At 40.6% G+C, this 12,125-nt stretch overlaps 1 protein-coding gene across 4 annotated transcripts in view; it reads right to left on the bottom strand.

Moving 5' to 3' along the window:
* DENND5B (DENN domain containing 5B) overlaps positions 1 to 11,885 on the bottom strand; it is a 117,752-nt gene extending 105,867 nt beyond the window's left edge. For 2 of the 4 annotated variants that reach the window (XM_087935017.1, XM_087935018.1), the window contains exon 1: positions 11,542 to 11,868. In XM_087935017.1, coding sequence (XP_087791143.1) covers positions 11,542 to 11,671 — 130 coding nt within the window. In that variant the 5' untranslated portion in view covers positions 11,672 to 11,868. Of the gene's footprint in view, positions 1 to 11,541 lie in introns of all 4 variants that reach the window. The other 2 variants (XM_026720242.2, XM_026720166.2) reach the window with 2 other exon arrangements.
* Between the last annotated feature and the right edge of the window lie 240 nt (positions 11,886 to 12,125).

The following is a 12,125-nucleotide window of genomic DNA, read 5'->3' as shown; positions in this document are numbered from 1 at the left end:
CTCTGACCTTATTCTCCCATATTTTGAATAGGATATGTGTCAATTGATCCAATTGTCAACCCATGACCAATTGGATCATCTTTTAAAAGATATTTCCTTATCAGATTCTTCAGTGTCTTCAACAATGACAGAACTTCTAATGTACTGTCTTCACTGGAAAAGCTGGAGTACTTTCAGAAATGTGTCTGCCTTGAAACTAAGCTATGTTGAAGTGTAGAACACAATCATTTGCACAGAAAATGTTTTATGTCATACAATGTTTTATAAAAATCACCAAATTTCAATTCCATTGGAATTATTGGTTCTGGAGTTACTTACATTCTGTAAGTTAGCTCATTTGAAGTACTTTGGTTCAAAAAACACTTCCCTATGAAGTACCGTTTCATCCAGTTAAAAGTTATGGGAACCAAGTTGTGGTAGTATATATGGGGCAGCAGATATAGGTACATATGAAGAAAACATTTATTTTAACAAAAACACATAATTGACATTAAAAATATCCTAATTCAGAGGTCTCCAAACTTGGCAACTTTAAGACTTGAAGTCTACAAGTCTTAAAGTTGCCAAGTTTGGGGGACCCCTGTCCTAACTTCTCCTGACCGTTGAGACTTAGCGAGGAGAGATGGGGTGAAGGGAGAACATATGACCCAGATAGAAGAAGGCATCAGGGATAGGTCCAGAATTATAGTTAAAGAGAATCAGTAATTTGTGAAGAAGGATTTTACAGAGGAAATCAAAATGAAATATTTATAAGGATGGCATCTTAAAGGATACATTAAAATAGATTGATGATACTTTCAGGGACCTGTGAAGATAAATATTTGACAACATAACTAGAATTCAGTTTATAAGATGTTCTTGGAAGCCTTTGATTTTGGATATTATCCATAACAGTAATACTCTGATTTTATTTCATCCCAAACCATAACAGTTTAAGGTTATTATATTTATTGAAATATATTACAAAAATACAAACCGTTGCTCACTTTTTGCAAAATGCCATTTGTTTTGTTAGAGCCCAGACAAAACATGGACTTTGGTTTCTTTCCCTAGATATTTCTCTTTCTGTATTAACTTTTTGTTTTTGCAGACTTTCAAAATGTCATCCATGCCGTGTGTCATTCAAACACGGACAACTGTAGTTTAGTTAATTAAATAATGGTCCTTTTATCTTTATATTATGATAGTGATTGATTGGCTCACACATTAAACAAACCATGGATTACTTCAGTCATAATGCATGATTATCTAAGTTTGCACAAGAGATTAAGCCTGAACTATCATCTGCAAATCAGTAACTGAGTTCACATAATAGACTGAATCCAAACAAGATAAACCACATTATCTGGACCCATTTCAGTCTTGTTTGAGGCCATGTTATGGTACCAAGGCTGCATTGAGCATACTTGTGGACTTAGGATGGAGGTGATGCACTCAATGACTTTCAGTACCATCAACTACAGTATACTCCTAGACCGGTTTACGGGTTGAAGTGGACAGTATATACAGTAGTTTTCTTCAGCAGTTGATTCCAGTGAACATTGGTGAGGAGCAGGGGCAATTTTAGATCTGTTTTGTGGATTGGCTCAGAATTTGGATCTCCCACCAGTTACCTTTAACATTAAAATGAAAACACTGGGCCAGGCATTTGGTAGCATGGGTGTGATATCGTCAGTATGTTGATGATAATCTAGTCATATATCATCCCTGGCTGTGCAGGTGATGCCTTTTGGGTGCTAGGCCAGAGCTGGAGGTCTGGATGGAGAGGAACCCATTCTGCAGGCAAGATGGAGTGCCTTAAGGGTGTTGGCCCCCTGAATCTAGAGAAATGTCATATTTGACTCTTGATTGAGTGAGTACTGCCTTGGACGGAGTTAGTGTACACTTTGGGCATTCTCCTGAACTCCCTGAGTCAGCCAGAGTTAAGGTGCAGCTTTCTTTATTAATGAAATAATTAATTTAGAATACAGATTATGTAAATGCTTTCTTCCTATCTATAATTGTATCTATAGTTTTTAGAAACTAAAATGAATCTTGGGTAATGAAATTAACAATAGGAAAAATTTTTTCACTTTCTTCTATAGTAATAAAAATTGTTAATGCTGTGACATAGCCAATCGTGTATATTTTTAAAAATATATCAAGTTTACACAACCAGCAGACTGGTTTATAATAATTTTTCAGATACTGGGATGGATAGCATTGCAAATTGATGTGCATCTGCAGTCATTTGAAATAATGTATTTGAGCATAAAATATGATGATTTCACCACAGGTCACGTAATTAAGAGCACCATGATTATTTTTGAAATGTTTATGCATGTGGACACATGTATTACATCAAACAAAGAAGGCAAGATACTATGCTAGTTATATACATATGAAAAAACTTACTTGGCACATTAAAAAAAAGAAAGGTTTAGATATATATTGTTTTAAAAAGGGTGCTGGTTTTTTAATTAAAATATATTTGAATGCAGTGTGAAACCTAGCAATGGCATTTAGGCTTATATACCACCCCACAGCACTTTACACAACTGTGTGATTTACAACGAAGAAGTATTTATTTGCATATTACCCTCAACAATCTGGGTCCTCATTTTACTGACCTTAGAAGGATGGAAGGCTTTAGGCCCGTCAGGATCGAAATCTAATTGCAATTGCAAATGCAATTGAAATTCTGAATATTAAAAATTGTTTTATGCATTTGTCATCATTTTTGTATGAATGTCAGCTTAGCATAAACTGTCTGACTCCAGTTGTTAGAGACAGCTTAGGTACTTACAATAACAAAGCAAAGAAACCTCTAAAAATAAGTAGCTCAATCCTTAGAAAAGCAAGCATCCTATTTGCTGTCAGGATATTCATTTTTAGAAAATGTTTTGGCATCTAACAACATCACTGTAGGGGGGCCAGTTTCCAGTTTAAAATCTGGGCACATTAAAAATTAAGTAGATTTGTTGTGCTGATCGCACTCTTACAATATATAACGCATGCATTGTTTTGTAAAGCAAAAAAATGTCTTATCTTCATGGGTAGTTTGTTGTCAACTTAAGCCATATGATCCTAAAAGAATCTGTCAGCCTGGGAAATGAAAGGAGGCTGCATTTCTGATTTGTGGTCTAGTCTGATCCTAAAGGCTTCCTAACTAACATATAATTTTTCCATTTTCTTTTACAGTTATTTATTCGAGAGCTTGAGGGCTCCAGCAGGAGAGGCCATGTTCCTGATTCCTTCTTGTAGTTGGAAGTTTGCGGCTCAGGTACACTCATTCCTTCAACGTAGCATACAGAAATCTAGCTATTGGAAACTTGGGTTGTAATACATCAGCTTGTGAAATCCAATATTCTTTGTTTTTTAATATTTTATAATGCAAAAATGGATTGTTTTATATTTTATAATGCAAAAATGAGGTACATGTACATAATTCTATTATAAATCTAAAAAGAAAAAATATACATTTTCCCCCTTTTACTTTAGTGCCTGGTTTAGTGCCTTGAATAATTTAGCCATTATACCCTGCTGGAGATTCAGTTTCCCCACTCCACATCTTGTATATTCTAAATTTCAAGCTTTTGTCAAATCTAATGTAATAAATTAACATCTTTTTATTTTGAGAATTACTAATTGGTTTTTCTGAACACTAAATCAACTAAAGTTGAGTCAGAGAACAAATTACCTATCTTTGAGGCATTCAGCTATTGGCAGTCCTCAACATAGCTATAGCAATAGCACTTGGACTTATATACCACTTTATCGTGCTTTACAGCCCTCTCTAAGCGGTTTTACAGAGTCAGCATATTGCCCCCAACAATCTGCGTCCTCTCATTTTACCTACCTCAGAAGGATGGAAGCACAGGTGGTATTCAGCAGGTTCTGACCAGTCCTGGAAAACCAGTAATGGGAATTTTGAGTAGTTCGGAGAACCGGCAAATACCACCCCTGACTGGAGATTTCACAGTATCCTTGTCCTGCCACACCCACCAAGCCACGCCCACAGAATCGGCAGGAAAAAATTTTTTGAATCCTATCACTGAATGGAAGGCTGAGTCAACCTTGAGCTGGTGGGATTTGAACTGCCAAATTACAGGCAGCCAATAGTCAGCATAAGTGGCCTGCAGTACAGCAGCAGGAACACATTTTGTTCGCTTGCATTGCGAACAAAATGAGGGAAGAGGGGAGGGGGAAGGGCGGGGGGGGGGGAACTTGCCCCACTCAACCTACGCACCTCGCCTGGCCACCAGGTTGTTTCTTTCCACTTCTTTCTTCTGCTTTTGGCTGCACGCAAGGAAAGCAGCAAAAGTCTTTCTTTCTTTCCCCCAAACTCCACCAGAAACGAGTCTTTGGGACCCTGCAAGGCATCCTGCTACAAGAGGCTGCACCGGCATGACAAGTCTCACAAAGATTCATTTCTGGAGGAGTTTGGGGAAGAGAAAGAAAGACTTCTGCTGCTTCTGCTGCTTTCCTTGCATGAAACCAAAAGTCTCTCTCTCCCTCCCTCCCGAGAACAGAGCTGGAAACAGTATCCTGAGATCCCAAATAAAGAACGATCGATTGGTAGGAAAACGGAGTGAGGAATTTTCCTACAGACTTTTTGGGGGATTTTCCCAGGGTCTCTGGTCCGGGAGAGTTAAAATTATGAGTTTGGTGGTCCCTGAGGTCCAAAAGGTTGGCCACCCCTGGCCCAGACAATATGGGCAGCATAGAAATGTAATAAAAAGATATAATACCAAAAAGTCTGGAATCAGATGGCAAAATGATCCACTAGATTCAAGAGACCACGACTGCACCTTGCTTTATTTTTATTCAAACAAGCTGCATTATATTAGATTCAATGTTCAATGTTTCATGTAATGCAATACAAATAGTAACGCTAATACAAAATGCATCTGATTCCCTTTTTCTTGGTTGCAGAAGAAAAGTTCTAGCATTTCAGATGTTGCTGCAAAATTGACTCATTTGGCTGACCTATCAGTTGGCTACATATCTCATTGCAGTTTTAACATTAAAGTTGATTCCAAGTGGGAATAAAAATACAGCAGCCAGAAGTTTAGAAGTGTTGGGATATAACTCCCCAAATTTCCAAACGTGTTGAGAATGCTGGGAATTATAATCTAGTACATCAGGACAGTAAAAATACCCCTTTGCCCACATAAATACCTTTTGCCAAAATAAATTGACAAAATTAAGTGCACTATCGTAATTCCTACATCCTCTTAACATTTAAAATATTTGCTACTTTAAATGGTCTCCTTTTTGTACAGGTATTCCTCGACTTACAACAGATTACTTAATGACCATTCAAAGTTACGATGGCACTGAACAAAATAACTTATGACCATTTTTCACATTTATGGCCATTGCAACATCCCCATGGTCACGTGATTTATATTCAGATGCTTGACAACTGACTCACATTTATGACCGTTGCAGTGTCCTGGGGTCATGTGATCACCTTTTGTGACTTTCTGACAAGCAAAGTCAATAGGGAAGCCAGATTCACTTAACAAATGTGTCACTAATTTAACAACTGCAGTGATTCACTTAACAATTGTGGCAAGAAAGGTTGTAAGATGGGACAAAATTCACTTAACAAATTTCTCACTTAGCAACATAAATTTGGGCTCAATTGTCATCATAAGTTGAGGGCTATCTGAATTTGTTATTGTTATCAACCTCATTGGCATAATTTATGCAGAAGCTGAACTCCTGTTATAGTAAATATATTTATGAATTAATTAAAAAGCATAGGTTTAACAGAATTTAACCATACACTTCCCTGCTTATTCTGTCTTCATTTCCTTCAATTTAAATAGTCCAGCTACTCGTTTGAATAGTGATCATCAAATATTTGCATTTTCAGTGGTCAATAAAAAAAAACATCATTGTAATAAAGGTGTAATAAATATATAAATGAAAACTAAGCAGAACACTTTATAGTCTTTAAGTCTTTGCAAACTGCTATGCCCCTTGATGGCTATACCCATAATCTCAAATCAACACAACACAAAGGACATCAGTGTGTAGACCTTTTAAAAAACAAAAGATCCTGTCTCAACAAAAGCCAATATACATTTCTGTATTCCATTTTAAATTCCCTGTTGCAGTATACCACAATCAGAAGAGGTAGGAAATAAACAAGTATGCACTTAAATCTCGGCCTCCCAATTATACTTTTCTACCAATTAATCAACTAAAGCTTTTATTATTTATTCAAAAATTGATATCCTGCCAACCAGCTAAGAATGGCTTTCATGAAAGCTATCAATCCACTCAAAGCACTGAAGCAGGTCCATTTTAAGGCTTTATATAAACAAACAGGAAGCAAAACCAAAGCATTCTTAAAAGGCAACTATTTCATTGATTACTCTAGCAATTAAAGTTTGCCATCAAAAGCTATAATACTAAATACCATTCAGCTCGATATCCCCTAGGATTGCAGCTTCAATCTATTAATCAACCAATCAATAAGTCCACACCTTGCAAAACAGTCCCACTTTCTGCCTTTAAGGGGTTTAAATAAAATAGATGATCTGCCATTATTTAGCACAATCTTGGAGGTTCCAGGACTCTAAAATGAGGCAAAGAATCCACATACAGAGAACTTGCTCTCTTTTGGAATACTTACCGTATTTACCATTGAAAACAACAGGTGAAATGGTATTCATACAAGCGTTCCTTGCCTGGTATCCCACAGAAGAGTAAGAAACCCCCGCCCCATTTCAAACCTGTTAAGCTTCTGGTTAAAGAAGGAAATTGGATAAAGTAGTGCCAGAAATACACTAAGGTTTATTTACTGAACTTGTATGGCCTCTTATCTTTCATAAATGTGCTTGGTGGCTCCCAACAACCAATAGAAACAATAGCATGGCTGGCTGGGGAATTCTAGAAGTTGAAGTCCACAAGTCTTTAAAAGTTGCCAAGGCTGGACATCCCTGTCCTAGCCCAGTGCTTTTTTTGGGGTGGGGGGGGGTGGGGGTGGGGAGCCAGGTTTTCACATCCTTCCAGAAGGCTAAAGGAAACAAAGTTATCTAAGGTAAGGGCTAAAGTTCCAGATTCATTAAATCATCACCAATTTTATTTGTGAACCTTTGTTTTTAGGAAGGTTCCAGAGCCTAATTCATGCCATGTAAATGTTCACAGAAATTATGTTTTGCTAAACTGTCATATCCAATGTGAGATCTCTAAAGTCGATTCCCAAACAGTAGCAGGAAAAAACGGTGCAAGAGTAGCTTCAATATCAGCTGAAAAAGAAGTTAATACTGAAAAGATCAGGGTTAAACTATCTGCTGTGGATATTTGCATTCGCCCTTGAGAAGGATGCAAATCTGCTTTTACAGTTCTGAAAACAACAGCATATTCACACTTGAAAGGTAACAGCAAACTCCCAATTAGCATAGCAACGGAAGTATTGTGCAGCTATTTTCAGAAAGAGGAATTCAAAGTTATTTTAGTTTAAACTCCCAAAAGGTAAGTATTATGCAAATGAAACTGGGTTCATCTTCAGTTTCAAAGAACCAAAAAGCTTCTCACGGAGAAAAAGAAACATTTATGTAAATGAAAACTAGACTGCATACTATAGCTAAATCCAACGTTTAATTTAATGGTTGAAAATGGAAAAACTAGAGGCAAAGTATTATTATCTTGGACACTAAAGTATATTTCATAAGGAGAACACATGAAACTAATGTCTATTTTTGTATCTGTTATACTTTTAAATTCAATAACAAATACTCTGGACAACATATAATTTACCAAATTAAGCATTTTCTCATAGAAAAGCAATATTTTTCTGCGAAGTAAAAATAGGATGTCTTCAGTCCTATGCTTTCATGGACATCTCGATGCTGCTTTCTTGGTGATAGTAGAAAAGAAATCTGCCTTTGTCTTTTTCCAGGAATTGTTTTCAACTTCTCAGTCTAATCCAGAGTCCTTGTGGTCTCCCATCCAAGTATTAACCAGCCAACCTATGTTCGTTTCTGAGCCCAGGTCTGTACAGAGCCTACCACCCATTGAAGCAAAATCTTTTAAATATCTTGCCATTATTGACCCACCACCCCAAAATAAAAATCTATATTAAGGAAAATATTAAGACAAAACAAATTATAGGACTAAGTAGTGTAGGAAGTTAGCATCCACCCCTTTCCTAGAAAAATGAAATATCCTACGAAATATTAAAAAGGCAGAATATTTGCCCTAAAAAGAGTGGAAACTCAGAAGCAGAAACTAACTTCAGAAGTAGAAGCTCACCCCCACCTTTGTTAATTGGTGGGCCATTAAGGCCTGGGCCAGGATATTTTACATAACAAAGATCTCCAGGTAAAGCTATAGCAATTGCCCAAAGCCCTTTTCATTACATCATCATCCAGCAAGGTTCAACCAAGCCTGGAACACAGGACAGCCTGCAGAGTTGCCCCTGCATGGCCCCATGGGAGTCTGACAACCAATCAGAATACAAGTTCAAATTCAAATCTCAACAGAGGGTATAAAACCAGGCACTCTCAGCATCTCAGCCCTTCCTTCTCTTTTCCTTCACCTTGGAGCATGTGATCCTCCTTCTTTGGAGCTCCAAGCCATGTAGTCCTATCCACCATTAAACCAACTTTCCAAACAGCCTCCATGTTTCCAATGTCTTTTTCCCCACTTGGAACTTAAACCAGAAGAATATTTCTTCCAACAGTAGAAAATTATAGGGCTATCCATGGAAGTCTTCTAGTCAAAACCCTTGTGCCCAAGGCAAGAGTCCTCATACCATCTTATTATTCAACCTTTTCTTGAAAATCTTGGGCAGTCATTTATCCGAGATGGTATGAGAGGGCAGGGAGTTGGACTACAGGACACAAGTAATAGAAGAGAATTATCTGTAGCTTGGAGTTGAACTGTGCTCTGATATTACCTAGCTGAGGAATGAACCATCTACGAGCAACGAAGCTCAGAGAGCACCAAGGACTTCATAGTCACAAGCTACCTCCACTGTCCTTAATCAGGGAGATTAAGGGGAGAAAAAGTTGGGGAAAGATATTTATCTCACTAAAATAGAAGAAAAACATTTTACTAGCTGAGATGCTTAGATTGCATTAGGATACAAACAAAGTTGTAATCTGAAGGCAACGCTAAGATGCATTATCTGTACTTCATTACACTTCTTGCACCTATCCAAGTTCTAAGAGCAGTGTTGTCACATAGACAAAAATTTCCCTTTTCAACCTATGGGATCATGGATGGCCAATGTATTCAAGACTACTTTATTGCTTGCCACAATTCCAGATTCAAGTCAATTGTGCTGTATTCACTTGCCTTGAAGTATCCTCATTCAGTTCCAAAATATAGACATCCTAGAAAGTAAGCTCAACAGCTGAAAAAGCAGCAGTTAATTTCCCGAAAATATCAAGTAAACAACAATAACAAAACCCCTTCATTGAATTAATCTTCAATTTCAGAGCAGCCTGGAGACTTGCTTAAGGATATATACTTCCTTTGCTAGGGGAAGTTAAATATGATAACCGAACAACAAACATAATGTCTCTGTTTCTAGTCCTCTAAATATTTTATTGCTTACCAAGCACTCACGTCCTTGTTAAAATACGATACTGGAATGAATACATGATGCCTTTTCAGAATCAGCCCAATATCAAAGATAAAATCCACAATTTTATGTAGCAATAATTAAGCCACTACTAGATCCTGGTCTTATTTTGAACATAACAAACTGAAGTTCATGTATTGAATTCCTTTTTAATCTATTGAGACACTGCAGAATTTCCTAAAACAGCGCTACAATTTAAGTCCTTTTCAGAGTCCACAAACAGCATTCATTACAAGCTTTTAAAATGGTTTTCGCATTCTTGTTCCCTTATCTATTTTTTAGCAGATTTTTTTACAGCTGATTATACAAAGAGGCTCTGACATTTCTCTAGCTTTAATATACATAAAAGCAAATTCTCCTGAAATTAGTAAAAATTATGTGGGCAAGGGCTTTTCTCTCAGCCTGCACAGATGCTTTTTAAGATTGTTGCTGACAGAAAAAATCAGTTTAAAAAAAATCAAAGAAAGCCTATTAGAGAAATAATTAGAGGTCCAGGCAGCTCTGGAGGAAACAAAGAGAAGAATGAAACAGTCCTGCTGAAAACCAATATACCATATTTTGGAGAATACATTTGAAAGTGGGGTTTTTTTCCTTAGATCATTGATTTCCCTTTATTCAAATACATCACAATCTATTGGTGAAGATCCCTCCCCCCCATTACACACTTAAGTATTGTTCAATTATTATTTCTTCCCTGTATATTTTTGGGACAATAAGTGGACTGCATTGCCATATCAATTAATACTGGTGCAACATTAATTAGCATCTTTTCCTCTATCCATCAGAGGTTTGGACACCACAGTCTAAACCCTCCCCCAAAAGAGGTTTAAACCAGCCACTTTCAAAAAGCGCATTCTGTATAGCAACACAGCAGTTACAAAGGTTTTTGTTTTTTCCCCTGTTCTTTGGACTTCAGCAAGCCCTTGGTTCAACAGGGAGGCCGGTGCAACAACCAGGGAAGTGTATAAATCTTTCACAACACCTGGGCCTGACGACAGCAAAGGCCACCGGGAGGGAGGGGAAAGCCGATTGTATCCAACCTCTCTGATAAAAGACAACTGCATTGAAACATCGTTTACTCTTGCCAGTGACATAACCAAACCTGGCTACTGCAGGCAGTGAAGGCATCACGATTTTTTGGGAAATGGGCGGGTATATAAAGGAAAGGAGGGGGGGGCGAGAAATCAGTGCTCGATTAGACCTGAGGGATAAACATTATGGGGCAAGGACATGAGTTGCTGCTTCGTAAGAAAAAATTAAACCTCCTTTATCCCCCCGCCCCCACACACACACCTTTTCTTTTAACGTGTGGATCGTATTTGAGGGGAATTAGAAAGGCATCGCGGGGCGGAAAGAGGGGGTCTCAAGGGGACCGAAAGGCTGGCGATTGGAGTGGGGGGTGGGGTCTCCTCCGAAGTATCTCGTCCCAGTTAAATCTCCTCCTGGCAACCCCAGGGAGAGAAAGGAGAGAAAGGAGGCTCCGCGGCAAAGCCCCTCAGGGAAGGCGCAGCGAGGAGAGTCCTTTTTCCAGCGGCGCTTCGCCGCCACCTGGGGTCCTCGCCAACGCCACCCGCGGCGCCCGCCCCCCTTCTCGCCAAAGGGGAGGCGGGAGGGTCGGTCGACGGCACCCCGATAATCTTCTTGCCCTCAAAGGGAGGCGGGCACGAATCCCCCCACCCCCACCCGGGAGAGCCCGGCATAAGCTGCCTTTGCGCTCGGCGCCCCAGCAGATCCCGCGCGCCCCGGGAAGCGCGTCGGCGGCTCCCCACAAAGGGCAAGCCCGGAGGGCCCGAAGCCGCCGCGGGAGACCCATGCCCGAAAATAAGCAAGCAAGCAAGAGCAAGAAAGGCAGCGCCGACCTACATAAGCGCCACCCTCGGAGCCGAGCCGAGCCAGGAGGACGGATGCCCCGCTATCCCTTTTGTCCTCCTCCTCCTCCTCCTCCTCGAGCTTACCAGCTAATTCATCCGGCTCCAAGCCGCTGTCGGCGTCGATCCCGCACAGCACAAAGTAGTGGGCGAAGCGGCAGGGCGCTGAGCCGGAGCCTGGCCCCGAAGGAGCGCCGCCACTACCGCCGCCGCTCATCTCTCCCTCGCTCCGGCTTCTCGCCTTGGTCCGCTCTGCCTTTGCGCCCAGGCAAGCGCCCTTAACGCCTCCGCCGCGCTTCTTCCATGGCGCAAGCCAGTCCGCCCGGGCCGGGTGGCGGCCTCCCTGGCCACGGGGCTGGCGGCCGGGGCTGCGTCGGCGCGGCTGGCGACGGTGCGGGCGCCCCTCGGTCAGCTGAGGCTGCAGCGGCGCCCGAAGCCAGGCAGGCACCGTCCCGCCTCCCCTGCTAAGCGCTGCCGCCGCCAATCAGAGCCGCGGGAGGAGAAAGGAGGCCCGCCAACCGCTTCCGCCCCGCCTCCTCGGCGGGACATTTAAATCGCTCTCCGGACCGAGAAGCGCAGCGTCGGAGTTGGGAGCTGCGGGAGGTGGGGGCCGCCCGGAACTGCTGACACCCCCTCCCCAATACCTCTATTTGAGGCTCGTACGCAGTGCG

Source organism: Pseudonaja textilis, chromosome 5, assembly GCF_049901715.1.
Source record: "Pseudonaja textilis isolate UNSWEBS1 chromosome 5, rPseTex1.2, whole genome shotgun sequence".
Taxonomy (NCBI): domain Eukaryota; kingdom Metazoa; phylum Chordata; class Lepidosauria; order Squamata; family Elapidae; genus Pseudonaja; species Pseudonaja textilis.
This window is presented reverse-complemented; position numbering and strand designations above follow the sequence as displayed.